Consider the following 22,140-nt stretch of genomic DNA (forward strand, 5'->3'; position numbering starts at 1 on the left):
GGAAAGGGCCGAGAAGTTGCGCGTGAGTAAAAGTGTAATATAGACGGTGGTTGCGTAAAGACGCAAAAAGCGTGAGAAAATGATGCCCCCAGGCAAGCTCTAGTTCATTCGACGTCTGAAATAAATACAATACGACTAACAAGACTGAACCAAGCAATCCCATAGACTATTAAAAGCTTTTGACAGAACCTGTACATTTTTTTCAGAGACATTTTCTCAGAATTTATACGATAGCACGCACTTTGTGTTCATGCATTATGGATATTGTATTTTTTTCTTGCGAGAGATTTGCAATTTAAATATTTTTCCGAGCAGAGTTCAGCGTCTCCTTCCGTGTTTTAGAACAGTTCGCTTTTCTATACGGTTCCATAGGACAGTATAAAAACATGTTGAAATCGTTAATCACATAGCGACATTCAGCGAAGAAAAAAATCATTGACACATTTCTTAACTGGTAATTTAGAAAAATATTTACTTTACGTTCATCCAATGAAAATCGATGCCGTATCAAGAAAGAAAAGTAATGCATACAGACGCCTATTTTAGCCGTGATATAGTCAAGGTATAATAAAGTAAAAGAGAAAATAAAAGATTGCCATAATTTGGTAAGAATGATAGATAATTGACTTTTGATACCCGTTCGTAATATCTCAGGAGTGGCCATTTTAAGCGTCGGCGTCTTATCATCCTTGAAAACAAACCAGAGACTCAACCACGTGGCGGAAGTTGTGTAATCGTGAAAAAACACACGCCGTTATAATTGCATATTACGGAAATTACGTAATCGACGTAATCGACAGGCATTACGCCATTAATATTGTATTTATCGAGTTGAATTATGCCCTTTACACGCGTATACGTCTCACACACATTTGAGTTGATGGTTTTATCATGTGAAATTGTTAAAAAAAGAATATTACAGCGCTAAAAGTAATTGCCAAAACCATAACAATAGTGCACCAGTGCGCGAACGCATCTATTCCCAGTGTTACAAGTTGAATACAGCAAGCTTGCAAATTATGATGCAGTGATCGGAAGTAAAAGCCACGTCTGCTCGCAATACATCATTCATGTTTAAACTTGCAAACAACGAAAACAATGAATAGTTGTGTTAGTTACGCTGTGATTTTGAGATTCCTTTTAACGAATATCACAATTTTTCCCGGAATTTCGTTGTTAGACATAAATGGTATGTATACATTCTGTATAATCCGGTATATTCGACTGGACAAAGGCTGTCCCTAGTTACAAGAAACTGTCAATAGAAATCAAATACATCAAAATTGTAAACAATTATTCGTTATCAAATGATAAAATGCTGTTGGAATTATATACAATACTGTTATTTAAGATGTATACGGCGATCTTATTCTTGCCTTTAGAACAATATACTTTCATTATATCATTTCCCAGAAGACATTACATCGTCTGGACGCTTGTTTCGCTAGTTTGTTAATTTGATCAGGTTTAGCACAAAATCACTGCTTGTCACGTGATGAATACGGAACAGAGCACTGGATTTCTGCACGTCTTTAGATGCTTCATATAGGTATCAAAGTACCGATATTGAGTGTGGCCTTAGCCTAAGATTCGAATCAGTAGTATCTCTAACCGAGTGGCAGCATGGTCGAATGAATGGCGGCATGGCCGAATAGTTGAGTGGCGGAGTGGCCGATTGAGTTGCGACGTGCTCGAGTTAGTTGCGACATGGCCGGGTTGTTGAGTCACCACGTGGCCGACTGGTTAACACGTCAGACTAGTAATCTCAGGATAGCTACCGCGTGTGTTAAAACCCCGTCAGGGGCAAGCTGTTGTCGCCGTGAGCTAGAAACTTTACACTCATTGCTTAGTACTGGTTGGTTACAGGAACGGTTTTGAAAATGTTTCAATAAGCTTCCAACACAGGCGAACTAAAAATAAATAGGTATAATTAAACTAATTCCTTAGCGATTTTGTTTTTAGATATATCCTAAATTTACAATCTAATCTAATTGATTATAAAATATATTTCATTTTATTATTTAATTTATATTTATCTGTAAGGTTGAGAATGTTTAACAATGTTCAAGGCAAAGCCTTAGTAGGTGAAGTACATAACCTATTTAACAATGTTTGTATGGAGTCTATGTTGAATGAAGGTCTATCCGCTGGTAGGAGCTAAAAAAAGCAGTTTCCGCTATTGACTCTGGGCATCTTATCACCGTTTAAGTGTATAAAGGTTTATCTATCTGATGCATGAAATATTGTTCGAATTTTAAAAAAAAGTGTACTTCCAGAATGCTTGTATGAAATTTATATGGTAATTAATTTCCTTAAAAGCGAATGCACGATGACTTGCACACTAACATTTTGCTAAAACGTATTAAACACCTTACTTAGATCAATCCATTAGCTTCGGAAATATTAACGCAGGAACTTGACGAGAGTGGGTTTCAGTTTATGACGTTTGAATGTTCTTATTACTGTACATACATTTTGGCGTAGCACGTGAAACAGATTTTGTTTCATTAAACTTAAACATGTTCTTATGATTTACTCCAGCCTTGGGAATATATCCCCCATTGGAACCTTGTCAAACTTGTCTTAATATGTAAACCTTTTTTCTTACTCTGTTAGCAACGGGGTATACTTCGTTAGCAACAACTATTGGTGATATTGTAAATTTTACATAATTTGCATAAAACATCCATATCTTTGTTTGAAAATATTTCTGTGTTTCTTTCGATATGAAATATATTTTTCATAAGTTTGGTTATTTTGGATATTCAATTTTAACTTTAAAATATATATTTTCCTTAATTTGTTTATTTTGGATATTCAACTTTTAAATATATTTTTCTTTTGTTTTACTTCGATTATTTTGGATTTTGATTTTTTTTTTTGATATTCAAATTAATACTCAACTGTGGGCGTGTCGCTTTAATAAGACAAAAGTATTCTATTATTAGAATGAGCTCTAATGTAGATTTTAATCTAATATCTTATAATGACATGTATACAAATATACATCTGAAATCCGATTTAAATAATATGTTCTCTATTTTGAACATATAAAATACATGTAATGCGATCATTCATATTGGAATTGGTTTTCAAGTGGTCTCTTTAAAGAGGGTAATAAATCATGTACATAAACAAATAACGCTATCTGTTTTGCTGCTATTTGTTTATGATAATAGGGTATATTTGGGTAAAAGGTAGCCATTTGAATAATCAGTTCCTTGCGAAAGTGAAGGCAACTAGTACTGGTAAACTGCTTGACAGCTTGGCCAGGAACGATGGCTGAACTGAGCTTTGGTAAATTCAATGTGGCTAACTGCCGTGATCCGTAATAAAAACTACCAACACCACGGGTGTTGGTAATGTTTTAAAGTGAATTGATCCATAGCGGATGGTATTTATTATCATAAATTATCATGCTGATAAGAAACCTGGGAAGAAATATGTATGTCGATGATATTGATAAGTGCTAGATACATGAAGCGATAAAGCATATCTATTTAGAACAGATAATAAATTATTCTATAATAAAAAAAAATAATATTCATCAAATAAACGTTTTATTCCCAACCTACAGCGCAGTTAGTGGAGTACATATAACTGATACCTGCACACCAGTAAACGCACTGTGCATGTATTGGTATACGATTTATATTTCACACATTTTCAATAGAAAGATCTCCAAAACTATAATACAATTGCATATTTCATTACCATCCACGTTTTTAACAACTATCCAACAGTCAATTGTTACACCGGCTATCACCAGCGGGGAATATTAGGGACTTTTAGAAATTTCAACTCCCTATAAATTTTTGCCTTTTGAAGACAGTCAAATAGTAAAATTGCCCCAAAATGCCCCACACTGTGACCTGAACATATTCCCCGACATTTTTGGCGCAAAAACAAAACCGGTTTGCGCTGGTAGTGCCGGGCAATTTTGAGTTAAATATCAGCTTATTTCCCCCCACCCTTTCCCCTTTTTCCCAGAGGCAGAGCAGTTATTTAATTGCATAAGAAAAACAGAAATAAACAGAAATAAATATCCTCTAACAAAAATAATTATTCAAGGTTAAGCGACGATTTCGCGTGCATGCGCCACACACTAAAAGAAATAAAATTCATCCAGTTTAGGTTCCTTGTTAGACTTTAAATCAAGATAAAAACGTTAATAAAGGCACCTCAAGATATTTATTTAATTGTTTGTGCGTGTAAGGAAAAAAAAAGAATAAAGATCTAAAGGTTTTTTCTTCATTGAAAATTAATGAACTCATGTAATGAAAGATAATCTTTTATGAAACTGTATGAAAGAATTTATTTTTATTACACGAAGATGGTCTAATATTTCAAAATGTATCACGTTCATAAAGTTGATATCTTAAGGTTTAATATTGGAATACGCATTCTTTTTGTTCAGCACAATATAAAACAAAATGTTTGTGTGGTAAGATATAGTCCTAAACACTTCTTTGATGGATCTAAAAACTGTATTAAATCACGCGAAAACCGTGCTGGTACGTTAAATTTATTTTTCAAATTTGCCGGATGGCTGGTTTAATGAAATGGCATGTATTGCGAAAATGTTGGAAGAGTTCACTTGTACCCATGTTTATATAAAATCACGCAGGAAGTGTTGCATATATTTAAAATAATTTGTTTTTTCTATTCTAATTTTGTTCGAAACATGTATACACAAATGCGACCAGTTCAGGCCAAGACCATCCTGATTGTCGGCGCCATCATTCTGATTATGGCCTGCACTGTTCGCTGTTTAATCACTGCTTATTTTAAAGGCCCATTATACCAAAGAAATGCTCTTATCTTATCTGAAGTGGTGTTCTTTTATAATTTCCAAAAAGTAATTCATTGGCTAATTTATTGAACCTTCTTTTTCTTTTGTTGGTTTTTAGAGTAGTACAGTTATAGTGAATTAGTATGGATGTCAAAATAGTATTTTGTTTACATTTTGCTACTTTTATGACAAAACATTTCTCATTTAGTGCTACTTTTTTCAGTTAACATCTGGCATGCCCTAAAAACATTATTTAAAAATTCATGACATTATAATTACGATTCATATTTTCGATTTTTGATATACATGTACATTTAAACGTAAAATCTAGCCGCGTCATGACAAAACCAACATAGTGCGTTTGCGACCAGCATGGATCCAGACCAGCCTGCGCATCCGCGAAGTCTGATCAAGATCCATGCTGTCTGCTTACAAATCCTATTGCAAGTAAAGTAACTGATAGCAAACAACATGGATCCTGATCATGACTGTGCGGATGCGCAAGCTGGTCTGGATCTATGCTGGTCGCAAACCCATTATGTTGGGTTTGTCGTGGCGCGGCTAATCAATTTTGGCTAATTTAATTTTGCCAGCAAACATCTTTTCTAACATTTTGCACTTTACAGTCGATATGCAAATTAGTAAACTTTTATCTTATGATGTTTAAAGTAGGTAACCTTGTCTCTTTTTATACAACGAAAACATTAACGAAAACATTTTTGAATAGGCGAACGAGCATCACGGACACATCTCCCTTTCTAATTAAAATGCAAATGTATATAACCAATTAAGTTATCTACAAGCAAAGGTGGTTAAAAACCTGGCTTTAAGCTTTTCTCTCTCTCTCCCCCCCCCCCCCCCCCCTGTAATTTATAGATGAAAACCTTAATATTTTATCAAATGCTACATCCCAAGTGTGACTGTCACTAATCAGTGAGTTTCAAATGATTTTAATAACCTCATAATATATATTATTTACCATTGACAGAGTACGGTGATGTCCTATATTTTTCACCTAAAGCAGCATGCCTTATTCGTGAGAATTTTTATGATTTTTTAAAAAATGCATTAAAAAAAGTGAAATATTGTCAAGTGAACGAAGAAAGTAATATACATATTGCAAACGGCACTTCAAATCTACGACAATTATCAAAAAAAGTTAGAAATTGCAAATATATCCCTAAACTGCGTAAGTCACGCAGTACGTTTAGCACGCAGCACGTAAGTAACCTAGTACGTTATTCAAGCTGTAGAAATATAGCGATAAATACAGTACAGTCAGTCACTTATTACATTTAAAATAGAAATTGTTTCTTGAATTGTGATGTTTTTACTTCTCTTAAAATAATTTCTTTAACATTTTTGTCAAGGTTAATTTTCTTGAAATAGTTTGACTATTTTTGAGGCATGCACCTTTAAAATATTTCTATTACCATGCTCTTTGATCATGCAAAGTTTATTTATGGGTAAAAGTCAGGTTTAAATACTTCTAAACGCTCACCTTTTCTAGATATATTTTAACAGCAAAAAAAATTGGTGTTTTCAGACGGTTTGTTTTACATAATACATTTACTACTGAAGTTTAAAATAAATAAATTTTATTATAATACTGCACGTTTGTAACGTCGGTTTTCATTGGATAATCGTGACGTGCATGTATATAGATTTATATACACGGCTGCTGTCGATTTATGAAGATATCTTACTTTTTCAAAACAAAAAAATGCTTGTTGTATTATAAATTCGTTATAAAAAAATCCTGACATGTTATATGGCCCTATATAAACGGTTGTTTGCAATATAACACTCGCCTAGCGGCTCTGGTTATATTTACGAACAGCCGTTTATATAGGGCCATATAACCTGTCAACAATCTTTATAACTAATATTATACACGTTTTGTTATGCCTATATACATGTCTATAAGTATATACATGTAAAAGTTGAACACATTTATATATCCCTTAACTAAAGATATGTATTATAAAGATTGGCTTGTCAACAACATTCTGAACTTCTGTATGTTCGCTACCATGTTCAATATATTAAAGGTGCACGACTCCAGATGAGCCAAAATATTTCAAGAAAATCAATACTGAGAAAAATACTCTAAACTTTTAAGAAAAGTAAAAACATTCAAGATCCCAGTTATATATTTGTGCTGTTTAAGACTGATTTTGCAGTATTTAATCACAATATTTCTACTGCGTAACTAACGCAGTAAGGGCTGTTTTTGCATTTTTGACTTTTGAATAATTTACGTGGATTGTTAGTGCCGATTGCAATATACACATTACTTTATTTGTTAACCTCACAATATTTAACTTTTAAATACATTTCCAAAATTTTCACGAAAATTAACATGAATCTGGAGGCATTCTGCTTTAACAGAAAACAAAGAAATAAAAACGTGCTCAAATAAATCATCAAAGGGAATTATAAGAACTCTAACTTTGACAGCATCGTGCGAAAGATCTTTCGACCAGAAGGCCAGACGGGCGATAAATCACACTAGGACTTACACTAATTGTAATACCAGCAAAAAGATTAAACGATATTTTAAAATATCTTCTGTTCGTATGTTAAACAAGAGGTCAAGCATGTATATACATTCATATATTTGTATATTACTTAGTAATAGCTAAAATCTGTTTTTAAAGGCGCAGTATGCCTCAAAAATGCTACCATTTATTTCTATCAAAAACTTCTATTTCTTGGTATCTTGTTACAGTTTTTGATGCAATACTCGTTTGCCAAAAAAATAGACTTTGGTCATAGACTATCTTTTGTAACTATAGCTATGTTGGCAATCGGTATAATTATTGTGAATCAGTATTTTGTATGGAAGTCAAATACTGCTTTGTTTACAATGTGGTACCTTTACGACACATTACTCACATTCAGCGCTATTTTCGCCAGTTATTAAACTTCTTTTCCAAAGTTTATTTTAGACATGCTCTAAATCCATTATTCAAACACTATTTAACAGATGTTTGACATTTCTAAAGAATTAAAAAGATATTGATTTATGAGGCATAATGTGGCTTTAAATTCAATGTATTTGGGCCAAACTCCTTTAACATAAAACCGGGAGAAATTTAACAAACGTTCAACCATTTACAAATTGCTGAAATTTTAATATATTTTACATACTTGACCACCCAACAAAGTGACTTTGTCATGCTAGACTTCTTTAATTATCAAATAAAGAGTAGTCGTAACATAACGAAGGTAGCACCCCAGTCCCCCCATAAAAAAACAAACAAAAAACAAAAAAAAAGGTTGTTTATAGTATTATTATTTATATATAAAACTTTTAAAGTGATTTTTTCTTTTATTAAAAATGTATATACGTACATTTAACTAATTTTGTAAGTTTTGGTCTGAATAACTTAAATGGCACCGAACTATATTTTGCGCTACGGTGGTATATAAAAAAGTGATATATAGCGTCAAAATAACTCCATGTATTCATATTTTAGTGTAATGTTTATTTATGTATCATGTGTTGTATTTCTATGGAAGCAAACACATAGTTTTAGCACGGATTTATATTACATAATATAAATCCGTGGTTTTAGCTAGCACTTAAATGAATTACAAGTGATTGGGGAGGGCCAATAGCTTATGTTGGAAGTATATCAACATTCCAACAACATGAACTTTTATTAAGGCTGATGTCCATTATCATGCACCATACTTTTTAATCCGTTTTTTCCTGGTCGTTCAACTTACCATTTAATCGAAAAAGCAGCCCTATAATAATAACAGATTTTACGAACCACTGAATGCTTGCCGACTGGTTAAGCACTAACCATTCTGTAGATGTTTTAAGGGCTTTTTAATGCCCAGCGCCGGAAAAAGATATATTTATATTACTTACCTATTTATCACGCAAGTGTAAAAGTCTTTAACAATAATTATTCCAGTCAGTTTTCAGTTTTCATTTCAATATATTACATTCAAGGCACATTATGCCTCAACTTTCCATATAATTTCAATTCTTTACAAAGGTCAAACATGTAGTTTAATAGTGGTTTAATTAATTAATTAATTAATTAATTAATTGATTGATTTAGAGCATGTTAGCTGTTTAACAACTTAAGGAAGGGACGCTGAACATGCAGCAATGAATCATAAAGGTAGCAAAATGTAAACAAAGTTGTATTTTGACTTCCATTAAAATACTTATTTACTGTAATTATACCGATTATACCATCTGGGCAAAAGAAGCAAACAAGATTATATATATGTCAAATGAGTAGTTTTTTTGTTGTTGTTTTTTTGGGGGGAATCTGAAAAAAAAAGTTTTTGAGAAATAAAAACTGACAGCATTTCTGAGACATAATGGACTTTGAAGTGAATATTCATTATTGTATGAGTAAGCGAGACTCTGCGTATCTTGTGTAACCTTGACTCTCAACCAAGGGATCATGGGTTCGAGTCCCACTCGGGTCACAACCATGCTTCTTCATATGACGTCGGTACTGGTTGGTTCCAACATGGGGAATCGAATGTGATTTATATAAGTTGCAAAAACTTGTACTGTCGCAATCGAGCTTTATCAAATATGTTTAAACTAAACCTTTACTGGAATATTGGACAATTTTGTAATAATTGTTGCAAAGACTTCTTTTTGAATTATGCAATACGCATGAATGCTAGATGAAAATGCAAATTAGTTCACGCATGCGTAAAGAAAGCGGATATTGGGTTACGATTGAAACGGATCTGAAAATTTTCTTTTATGATAATTAAGAAGTGGGGACGGTAATGTCGTCTAAAAGAAATTGAAATATTCGTGTTTTAAAATCGAACATGATTCATCTTGACACTTCTCACACTTGATTACATCTAAGTTTACTTACCTCTTTGGTGTAATTTGTACTGACAACAAAAAATATCAGATCCGATCCCCCATAACTTATATAATTTATGTTATTTTAAAATAGATAACGGTACTGCTTATTCGGACGAGCGTTGTCTCTTTTAATTAACACACATGAATATTGTGCGAAACAGAATGAAATATTACGGATTAAAATATCATTTTCCTATTTTAAGTTGTGTTTTAACCATTCGCTTCTAAGGAAAAAAATTAAACAATAAATTTTGAAGTACTCTGTAAAAGTGCCAAGTTTCTATCACACGTTCACAGCTATCTGTAACTCATAAACAATAGTAATCAATCCGGTAGCTCGTTCACTAGATATATGCTCATGTGAGAGTTAATATTTATTGCCTATTGTTTTTTTGAGGGGGGGGGGCAATGTAAATACAATAAAGCGATAAGATATACATTTTGATTCATAGACACTGTAAAATAAGACAGTGAATCAACAGTCATATATCATTCAATGCTGTGTATATATGGTAAATCATTTCGGCGGTTGGTGGGGGGGGGGGGGGGTGGCGGTGCCAATAATACAATAATATCGGATATCGTCCCTAAAGCTATAAAAGTGTATATAGAAATAAATAATGTATTATATTTGCCGCCGAATGCACCTTACGCTTCTTGAAGGCCCCTTATGGGTCGGGAAATGGTTTCATTTTCATTTCTAAAATAAAAAGCTTTTTATTTTCGGCGTACTTTTATTGTTTTTGAAAAGATACTCATTTTACCAATTACCTGAGCCAACTTTTTCGTCTGTATATATAGCATTTTGGCAAGTAATACAATTATAGAGAATAAGTATTTTGTATGAAAGTCAAAATACTACTTTGTTTACATTTTGTTAGTTTTGTGACAAATTATTTTACATTTAATGCCACTTATCAGATAACGGGCATGTACCAAGCTCCTGAATTAAATGTTATAAAAATAATGTTTGCCATTTCTAAGGAAGTAAAAATTTTATTCTTTTCTGAGACATACTGTGCCTTTAAGAAAGATTGATTGCAAATACGAGTATTTTGTTAGTTAAAAAGTTAAAAAAAATTGTGACGGGTTATATGGTCACATATAAATTAGTTGTTAGTTAATATAACCGGATCTGATTGGTGGGAGTTATATTGAAAAACAACCGGTCATACCCGGACATATATACATATATATATCATAATTATATATCTGTAAAATATCTGGGTAACAGTAAATACAATAGTACTGCAAAATCGTTTTTCTATGATTAAAATAAACATTAACAAACACGTGTATATAGAATTAAAAAAGTCACATTGTCCAGTAAAACTCGCCGTAACAAATTAACAAATGTGCATTATTATAAAAATGTATATGCATCTTTCTTTGCTTTTTTTTTGGATATAAATCTAGGGAAAAATCAGTTTAACTGGTAGAAAATAAATATATCAAGAATTTTAGCTTTTACATGAGATTTTAATAATTTCACACCAGCATTAATCATAAAGTACAAGTGCATTTTACCACTAAGTAATGTTAATAAATAATTAATAATTTTATAACCGGCATTGAATAAACGATGAATGAAAGAAATCGAACAACGACGTCACGAATCAGTCAACGAAATACTCAGTAAATCGAAGGGAGACTACTCCTATTCTGCTCATATCATGTATTGTAGCATTTACTTCCCTTGTTAAACTTACTCTTGTGAAGTAGGGGCGACAACTCATTTTCTTTTTATATAATAAATTGTTGCATTTACCTCCCTTTCTAAGGCTTTGAATAATTATAATTATCATGTTTATAATTGTGAATCTCTTTTGTCTAAGCTTTGACTTAGATATAATCAATATTTTTTTTTATCTTAACTAATTCACATGGATACATTGAACACCATTATCCTGTTTATGACTTCTTATAAGGCATTTTGCATGACGCCCGGGTTTTATTTCACCCTCTTGAAAGCACATTTGCCTGTTTTCTATTGAACAATCAAAATGAATTAAATGCTTAATGTAAATAAAAATCTGTTCGTGCCATTTTAGAGGCTTGGTTGAGGACTGGTTATCTTCTGTTCCGTCTCAGTGAATCTGTGGAAGCTGCTGACCTATAGTTTAATGGAAAAAAATGAAATAAAAAAAAAAAAAAAAAAAAAAAAAAAAGAATTGGTCACATTTAATGAAAACATATTATTTATGATAATAAAGAAATTATCCCAGAATTGTCAGATTTAGTTTTCGTATTACAATATAATTACATAACACTATTAAAGTTTGCTTCCGCATGCTGCTTTAAATGTTTGCATTGTCAGGAGCGCTATATCTGGCATGATTTTACAATCTTAGTTTGAACAGTGCAGTATAACTACTTATTACATGATTATGACTTTAAACGGGGGCAATATGGTTGTTATCTCTCTGATTACTAGTATATGGTGTACAATATCGAGGCCCTACCGGGCTATAACTAATTTAATCAAATAACGTGTAATCAAAAGCGCAGCTCCGGCAAAGTTTTATATCCTGCAGCACAAGGTTTTTATTGATTGTACAGAAATTTATCCCAGACATAATTTCAATATTGTTATATTTCTCGCTCTAGTCGTTTGGGTGTGGTTATATATTCCTTTGTTTTTTTATCATTCACTAATAAAAGAAACTGATTGCTGAAGATTGAATGCCGCTTACGCCGGTGCTAAAGGGCATTAGAGATATATATTACTTTTAATATCTGTTATAAACGGACTAATTTAATCCTGTAACATATCTGTCTTTGTTTTGGGCTCTTTTATTTTTTAAAAAAAAAAATTGCTAAAAGAAGGAAATTTGAGATATCACATGCAATTGGAAAATCCCGACTAAAGTTCTATGATAATTTTTGTGAAATTGTCCAAATTTGCCGAACATGGCCATCGCATTTTATTAATTAAGATTAATTAAGAATCCTGAACTGTTACTTCAGTTTAACTTAGCTTTGTAAGATATGACAGAGCCTCCCCCCACCCCCTCCCCTTCCAAACCACACTCCTGCTGGTTTATTAGACTTTTTACGATGCTTCACGTAATTATATCGTAACTACTTTATAGTAAATTGTATTATATTTGATACCCAATGTTAATGGATATCAAGCAACTTTTGATTTGAGATTAATGCACGCTTGTGTCTTACAACTTTAGAGTCTTTATTTGGGTGTACGTGTACTAGGAAAAGGAAACTATTGAATTTCATTACTAATTAAATGGGTGGATTTAACGTGACGACTCCGGAGAATCGACAAACAGACAAAATAGGGTCTGGTTTAATAGATTTTGAGCCGTCCGGAATGTCCAGGGTTAAAAAATTCTTCAGCGCAGTTATTGGATTGCTAGGATTTAGTTGTCTCGTGGCGGCCGTCGTAATGCTCGTCATTCTATTTATAGAAAATAAGGAAGAAAACTCTTTAAATACTGTGGGATTATCTGGTGCGCTTAACGCTCTAGGAATAGGTTTGTTAGATCCCTTTAATATTTTATTCCGGTGTACGATTTAAAAGAAATATGTATCTTATGTCTCAGTTAGTAAATCGCTGAAGTATTTTATTTTTACAGTTATTTTGCACATTATAAAATATAACCAATTAACTTAGAGCGTTTGAATCATGTGATCTTACAGTATAAATTATTACTGGATCCAATCTTATTTATTTACCCCCGTTTTTTATATTTTGCCTGGCCGAAATTTCCAAATGACATGTTTAAAATACTCCATCTAGCCTCGATTTCATTTTTATGTCTAAACATTCACAGGTACTCGAGTTAACAGAGTTGTCAACAATTTGGTTGGGTAAAATATTTCTTGTCCAAAAGAGGGTTTCCAGTTGTGTTCGAGTTCAATTGAACTCAAAATTGTACTCATAATGATAACCACATTTTATCTTTTATTTAGGATTTCAGGCAGATGTAATTATCAATTCATATTAGAAAATACTACAATTAAAATTCATTTAAACTTTCATTTTTACAGGTTCAGCATGCCCGAACCAGGGAACATCCGCTTCATGTCCGACAACGGCGACGCAGACGACAAAGGGATCAACCACTTCCGGTGCTGGTCAAACGACAACAGCAGCAGCTGCAACAACAACAACAGCGCCACCTACCGTTATCGATGTTCGGCTCCCTACGGCTCTCAACCCTTTGCTGTACACAGTTGAACTTCAGCCTCATATGTACACCATGAACTCGGACGAGTTCACTTTTAATGGGTCGGTCAGAATACTGTTCGAATGCGTTCAAAGTACAAACAACATTACCCTACATATAAATAAACTCAACCTAACAGGTAAGAGCATCTAATGTTTGTAACAAAATCTCAACGTATACATGTACACAAATTACGGTTCTAGAAAAAAAATCACGTATCACAATTAAAACACAACAACATAATATCATTTCAAACACAACAACAACAAAAACACACAATAAAAAACTAACAGCCAAAGTTTAAGAATACAAAACTAAGCTTCGTTCTTTCACAAAATTTCAATTCTTCTCTGAAAACATTTGACATTTAAATAATATTGTAATTAATTTCAGGAGAAATTAAAGTAACCCATGCAAATGCTGTTGAAGATGAATATCACTCTCATGAGTTTGATACGCAACGACAATTTCTGATAATCAAGACTAAAAACCAACTTATGGCGGGACAAAATTACACGGTTGATATAACAAGTTTTGTTGGACCATTGGTACCGGATTTGGCCGGATTATATCTCAGCTCATATACAAGAGGAAACGAAACTATGTATGTATTGATTTTTTTTCTCAAATGCACATATATTTTATGGAATGCACGTATTTGTTGTTTTTTTTAATGAAATGTACGAATTTGCTGAATGAATGTTTATTTTATGACATGCACGTTTTTGTTTTATGGAATGGACGTATATTTTAGGATATGTACGTACTTTTGTATTTGTTTTATAGAATACGCGTATTTGATTTATGGGATGGACGTATTTTGTATGGCATGTACGTATTTGTTTCAAGGAAAAATGTAATTTTACTTTAGTCTTTTAATTCGCTTATTATGTCGATTTAATTAATATAATAAGAAAATCAGCAAAACCCCTTTGGGATTTTTGTAGTAGGTTTACCCTTTTTTTTCGAAATCCTTACGATTTTTTACGGAAAGTCCGAAAAGTTGGGAATATATTAAATTAAATTTTTTTCTTTCGTTAATTGGACGACTCAAATCAGCCGACTGACCCAAAAGCGTTCCCGTGTCTGGATGAACCGGCCATAAAATCCGAGTTTGAGGTCACACTCGTGAGAAAGAAGCATATGACGTCAATATCAAATATGCCAATTGAAAGTAATTCAACTAGGTAAACGTGTATCTTGTCAAATGATACCAATTGCCAAAGTACAGTGGTTGGTAAACGTGTATTGTATGCCGCATAAAAATTGTGAATGCGTGTAAACGCGTTGCACCGGAATTACTGATTCACCATTATTTCCGGTTCCGGTTTATTTATTGTAAAGTCAAAAAATGAAAAAAGTTTGGCTACAAAATCTTCGAGACATGGGGACGTTTTTCTTGGCTTTTTTTTAGAAATAATTTAGATAAGTTTTGATCTTGTTTCAGCAAATGGTATATTACTCACGGAGACAGACGGACTTTCTGTCCCTTCAGTTAGTAGTTGTGTTAATCTAAAACTAAATGTTTGTATCTAAACTAATCAATTTATTCCATTGTTAACACTCTTACACTCTTTTTCTAATATCTGACACACTATCTGAAACAATGACAAACCGTCTCTCCTTCTTGTTGATCTAAGTAATACATGTACGAGTTTTTATCCTTTGATTTTCATTTAGAAATAGCTGCTCAAAATAGAGTACAAATATATTACATTATAGATCTTAATAACACCAAGATGTTGTTTTTTCCTCATAAATAAAACATTTCTTCTTCTTTTACTAAAAAGCTGTAACATAAAATTTTATAAGCACTCGAACAATGCACTTTTCCTCAATTTTAGTAGCATAACTTTTAAGCTTTAATAGTAAGTTATCCCTTTTAAGGCCCACATGCATCAGAAATGCTTTTTTTTATTTTTTAAAACTTTTTCTAAAAAAAAAATGTGTTCTTATAAATGCAAAAAAAAGTTTGCCCATTGTTTTTTTCGCAAAAAGACAGTAATTTTGTGAAAAGTATTTTGTATGGGAAATCAAAAAATACATTTTTTTACTTTTGGTATTTAAAAGGCAAAAATTTTACATTTATCCTTTTTTCAGTGCAAGCATCTAAAAATTTTTAAAAAATTTTTAAAATTCTTTGCCCTTTTTTAAAGAAATAAAAAAATTGTTTTGGGGGAAATGTCCTTTAATAAAAAAAGCCAAAATTAAAATTTTTTAACCAAAAAAATTTTTCTGTCCCATCGTTTGTTTTCCTTTTCCAAAAAAATTTTAAAAGCTATAGAAATAAAAAATCTTTTTTATTAAAACCAAAAAAAAAAAAAATTTTTCAGTCAAAAAATTAATCTCTAACATTTTTAAATAGATAATAAAATATTAAAGTTCCGACAAATGTGATAAAAACACCTATAATACTAATGTCATACACTATGTGCGTTTTTTTTACGTTTGAATTAAATTTTATTTAAACTTAAGGAAAGAAAAATATTGATGGTATGTTACGTTCAGCTTCTTTCCTCGAATAAGATAAAAATACATTCAAACATTCTATCGTGAATGTATCTCGTGCTGACGCGCGGTCGCTGTTACGCGTGTAAACATTGAACGTCATCGTAATAAATATGACTTATCCTTTTAAAAAAGGACGTCACCCGGGACATAAATATGTTACAGGGTGAAATACACGTATTAATGGTAGATGTACACCACGTTTGATTGATTTCAGATATCTACCCTACGACGTTTTTTGCCTCCTTTTTGACGCAAAGAAAAGCGCTTCCCATGTTTCAGATGAAGCCATGCCTTCTTAAAGAAACCAATTTTTGATGTAACCTGGTGGGTGAGAAAAACATAAAAAAATTAGCAATTTCTCAATACCCCCACAACATTTCACCTCTGAAAGAAGGTAAGGTAAAAAAATTACTTCCCAAATTTTTAGCTAGTCCACAGTTTGCTGAACAAACTGTTTACAGTTGATTTGATTTGCCTTACGGCCCAATTGTCCTGTATAAGCGAAGCAAAGGGGAACCACTGCGCAGGGGTTTGAGTTTTTGACTCAATGACCTCCCTTAGTGGGGCGGGAAATAAGGTCTCTGCTGTCAAAATAGTGCCAAATTGTGATACAAGCATGAAACTTTTCAGGAAATTTATCTGGTTAGACCATGTAGATTTCAAAAGTGAAGTGGCCCAAAAATATCTCTGCTCTCATTCAGAGATGGCCGCCCATTTTTCAAGATGGCCCGGCCATATAAATTGATGTACACAATAGATCATTCATTCCAATTGTTTGTACAGACCTGAAACTTACACCAAAGCATGCATATACCGTAGGGGTTTAGTTTCCCCCCCTTTTCAAAAATTTAAATTCTTAAGGGCAATTTCTAGAGCTTGCATATTTCTTCAGAATCCAAGATGTCCAATATGGCTGCCAATTTTAATGAAAACTGAAATATCTCTTTTGTAGTATAATTTTTTGCACACCCCGGTATGCGTATTTCCATATAAAATATAAAAATTGTGAAATATATTAGAAAAAAAATCAAATTTTAGGTTAACCCACATTGTTAGTCATGTTTTTAGTTTTTTGTACAAAAAAAAAAATCTTTTAAAAAAAATCAAAGAAAAAGTGCCATTTTTTTCATTTTTCTCTAACATGGTTTTTTCTAGGTCTATGTACAAAAAATTCCAAAAAGTTACATAGTTTCTTAAAGTGTATTGATATTCAATCAACACTATGTTTTATTGTATAATTGTAACAAAAAAAAACAAAATGTTGAAGGTTTTATACTTAATTAAAAAGTGGGTGGGGTAAATTTATCAGACAATTGTTTAGTACAAATAACGTTTAATGCAAATTTTCACTGTAAAAATATTTATTGTATTAAAGGTATTTTTGTTTTCCTTCAGGTCATTAGAGGGTGTACTAAAATATCAATAAATGCCAGATACAATCATATGTTATACATTCAGTTATTAAATGTGTTTGCATGATATAAGTTGTTTTCAATAGTTCATAATATAACTTGATAATTGTACAGAAAGAAGAGCTGATATTCATCAACGAACCATAGTTAGATATTAAAATCATGCCTGGACCTTTAGTGAAATGTTGTCTAATTTATGAATACAATTATTTCCTGCCCCACCAATTTAGTCTTTGTTAAAAAGCTTGTAACAGAATAATTCAAAGTTATCACATCATTGTAAAACCAAGTATAATTGAATAAGTAACCGTCCATTTCTAATAACCTATGTAGAAAATGATATTTTTCAAAAAGCAAACAAAAATTTAGGCGACTGATACATCATATTATCTAATGGACTAGGTGTGCTAAAATAGGTATCAATAAAACCCCCTGGCCCACATAAACAAACATAGCTTATACTTTGGAATATAAACTAAATGTATTCCTACTTTATTTTTCCGTTTTAAAACAAGAGAGCATTGTTGACCCTAGATCACGCGCCTAAGCGACCCACTGCTGGAAAAAAAGGTCTAATAATTCTTTTTATACTGAAGAATGCTAAAATCATATAAAAGAGTATCTTTTTTTTCACCAGTCCATGATTTAAGAAATCATTGTCCAATAACTTAGGCTCTCAGCGACTACAAGAAGGGACTGCATATAACTATATTCCAATAAGATCCATGTAAACTAAGTGATTTTGACCCTATGCCAATAGTTTATAATCTTTATTATAGCATCACAATGTTATGAAATATACAATTTTATTTTCTCTTCTCTGTGCACACAGTTTCGGAGAAGAATTTTAATATATAAGTCAATGTAAACTAAAGTGACGGGAAAGCCCATTTTGGAAACTCCAAGAACATGATTTAAAAAGGCCCTCACGCAGGAACACAGTTTTTAAAGAATTTGTTGAGGGAATCGCATTGAAGTTGTTTTTTGTTGTTGATGTTATTTTAAAAAAATCAAACAAACAAACAAAACTGTAAGCTTAGACTTAGTCAAAATATAACCTTTGCCAAGTAAAGAAGACCTCTTTAAAAAAGTACATAAAACACTTTTGTATCATTAAGTGTACATGCAATAAAAAAATCTTCTCAAAAATCAAAATGCATAGAGCACTGGTACTAAGCTGGCATGTAGCACCACCTTGGGTCTTTATTAACACATTTAATGAATCATGCTACATAGAGCCACCTGGGGTTCAGCAGACTTGTATAGGAAAACACACTTTAAAAACATCTAGTGTGAAACTTCATTGACCTGAAATAAGATATTTGGGATGTAGACTGATATAACATGCATAAAATTTGTATGACGCCACTGCAGTCTTAAAATGATTTTGCAATGGTATCACTTATTTACAAAAGACTACTGTAATAAATATGTTTTCTCTTAACCTACACTATCCGACGCATATACACTTTAATATGTATCATCATAATTATGTTATAATAATGATATATCATGGACAACATGGTTCCAAATTTACCAAACCACAAAAGGTCACTAAGTTTCATATGCCGACTCGTATATAGATATGGTTTATTAAAGTTCTCTCGTGCTGAAATAAAAAAAATGAAAGGCAGATATTTGAGCAGGGTTTCTTTAAAAAGCAACCGGAATTCAATCATGACACAAATCTTGTGTTTATGACATAATTGACACTCCCAAAATGATCTTGTTACCTTTTTTTTCCAACAATGATCTTAGGTGGGTTGATCCAGGGTCATCATTACCCTCTTATGAAAGAAAAAAATAAGATAATGATTACTTTAGGAAAATACTAGTACAGCTTATATTTGTATCTTAACTTTTCAAAAAGTTGCGTGAACGCATGTAACTTAGAGTGACGTAGACGCAGGCCACGCAATCCCATATCATTGATATATATGTTTTACATCACATACATTGTGTTGGCTTTTAAGCCAATTTTTTATATTTAAAAAATACAAAATGGGAGCGAGTCAAAAAATATGCTTTATAGACTACCTTTTATACCTTACATTCAAGTACATGTTTGCTATTTTAAGCCCACGTTTAGTTGATTTATTGTCTTCTTATATGTCTTTACGCTATTAACAATTTAATATATGATATCAAATATATTGAAACAAAGAATTATCATGCAACCAAATTTAATAACTGAATGCTATACACATGTTTGTATGTGCATTTCTTGCTCACCCCCAAATGGCCCGAAGGAAGACAAAAATACTTTCATCCAATAAAAAGTACTTTTTAAGTTGGAAACATTTGCATAAGGAATTCATAAGAAAAAGTAAAAAGGCAAAGAAATAGAATGAACTTAGCTATGTAGATTTTCTGTTGTTGTTTTTCTTTCACAATTTATCATAGTATATATACCCACTTTCACAAAATATAAAAACCTACAGATTTAATATGCTTTTTCTTACATTTTCTTTACAATAAACACATGATATTAATGGAATGTCAAATACAGTTTAAGATATAAAAGTAACTGTTTTAACTTTGAAAATTACATTTTTAGAAAATCAAATTTGAAAAATACTGAAAAAAATGGAATTTTTTCTTGATCTTTTTTTAAGATATTTTAGACAAAAACTTTTTAAATGTTTACTTTTATTGAGATTTACATATAATTTTGATTAATCTCTGATATGTTTAAACACTTTTTTTATCATAATAAACATAATTTGTGCAACAAATTATACTATAAAAATGATATAACAGTTTTGCACAAAATCGACGGCCATATTGGACGCCATCTTGGATTTGGAAGAAGTATGAAAGAGAAATTTTGTGAGATTAAATTTTTGAAAAGGAGAAATTATATGCATGCTTTTGGTGTGAGTTAAAGGTCTGCCTACAAAAAAAATGGAATTAATGAGCTAGAATGTACTCAAATTTATATGCGCGGCCATTTTGAAAATGGCGGCCATCTTTGAATGAGCAGAAGATATTTTTGGGCCCACTTCACTTTTTTGAAATCTACATGGTCTAAAGATGATTTCCTGAAAGTTTCATGCTTGTATCACCAATTTTTGCACTATTTTTCTCAATTTCCCGTCCCACTACCTTGATTTGTCATTTAAAAAATATAAACTCATGTCGAATCTGTGCTTGGCTAGGTAAGAGTAAAACAATACTGAGAACCAGTTTCATTTGTGACGTATAATGAAAAGCTACTTTATATCAGGTAAGCCATTGCTAGGGGAAAAAACATGGTTTGACCTATGATTTCAGTTGTTTTTTATTAGCCATTGATTTTCCCTGTTTCATATAGGATTGTATTTGGAATATTTATTTATGCCTGTTTTCATCGAAGTAAAAGACTTAGCACTTTAAAAAAAACGATATTCAATGGCATATTATATGGTCTGAAATACCGATCCTTTTCATCTTTCACTTGATATGTAATAAGGCTTGCACTATTTTGATGATACATTTATTTAAATGCAATGTACCTCGTTCATAGTATCACATTGAATACCTCCTTGGATAATTTCAATCAGCATGGTTCATGGCATAACCATGCCAGATTTGGGTCTTTTTACACATTTTATTTCATACACTCTTTATTCTGGTTTATGTAGGAATTTATAAGTTCATAAATACGCAAAATCGAATCATTTCGTGAAACCAACAACACTTTGCAATAAGTGTAAAGTTTCTAACTCAAGAAAACAACGACTTTACCTTTATGGGATTTTAACCCACTAGGTGACTACTTGGCCACGCCGCCACAATGGACGTGAATTTTTCTGACAAAATGAAAAAACTTTGTCTTGCTAACATTATTACGTAATAACATATATGTAATATCTTAGTGAACTAAAGCAGATGTATAGCCTGTTAAAGTGTACACACTATTGAAAGTGACCTTATTTTGTATTATAGGGGAGACGACTGGGTTGCTGATAAATTTCAAAGAACGCCAAAAATGTCCACATATCTTCTAGCGTTTATAATCTGTGATTTTGACTATATCGAGAACACGACCAAGAACGGCATCACGGTAAGACGTCTTCAAAAAATATTTTAATATAAGTTGTAAAGATTTTTGGCAGACTAACTTATGTCATTATCACTGTTGTACAGCGTACACCGGAAATAGCCCCTAAAACATCGAAAGCTAAAGTAAAATGGTGTACGTTGAGTAAATACTTCTCTAAAACCAGACATATTCTGCTTCACAAAATTGTTAAGTTTAGAAAACTCGATTGAGTGGAAAAATCGATTAAGTGATGATGGAGAATTAAGTTGATGAATTCGACTTGCACCTTTATACTTACGCTTTCCATGTTTATAGGGGCTATTTCTGGTGAACGCTGTACAACAGTGATTATT

At 32.0% G+C, this 22,140-nt stretch overlaps 1 protein-coding gene across 1 annotated transcript in view; it reads left to right on the forward strand.

Annotated features, from left to right (window-relative positions):
• LOC132713457 (aminopeptidase N-like) overlaps positions 1 to 22,140 on the forward strand; it is a gene marked incomplete at its 3' end in the record, with an annotated part of 57,067 nt that overhangs the window by 21,123 nt on the left and 13,804 nt on the right. Inside the window, 4 exon segments of the mRNA XM_060696065.1 lie at positions 13,662 to 13,979; positions 14,234 to 14,503; positions 14,916 to 15,027; positions 21,691 to 21,808. Coding sequence (XP_060552048.1) covers positions 13,662 to 13,979; positions 14,234 to 14,503; positions 14,916 to 15,027; positions 21,691 to 21,808 — 818 coding nt within the window.

Source organism: Ruditapes philippinarum, unplaced genomic scaffold (genome assembly GCF_026571515.1).
Source record: "Ruditapes philippinarum isolate M1 unplaced genomic scaffold, ASM2657151v2 ctg5092_1_1_1_1, whole genome shotgun sequence".
NCBI classification, from domain to species: Eukaryota; Metazoa; Mollusca; class Bivalvia; order Venerida; family Veneridae; genus Ruditapes; species Ruditapes philippinarum.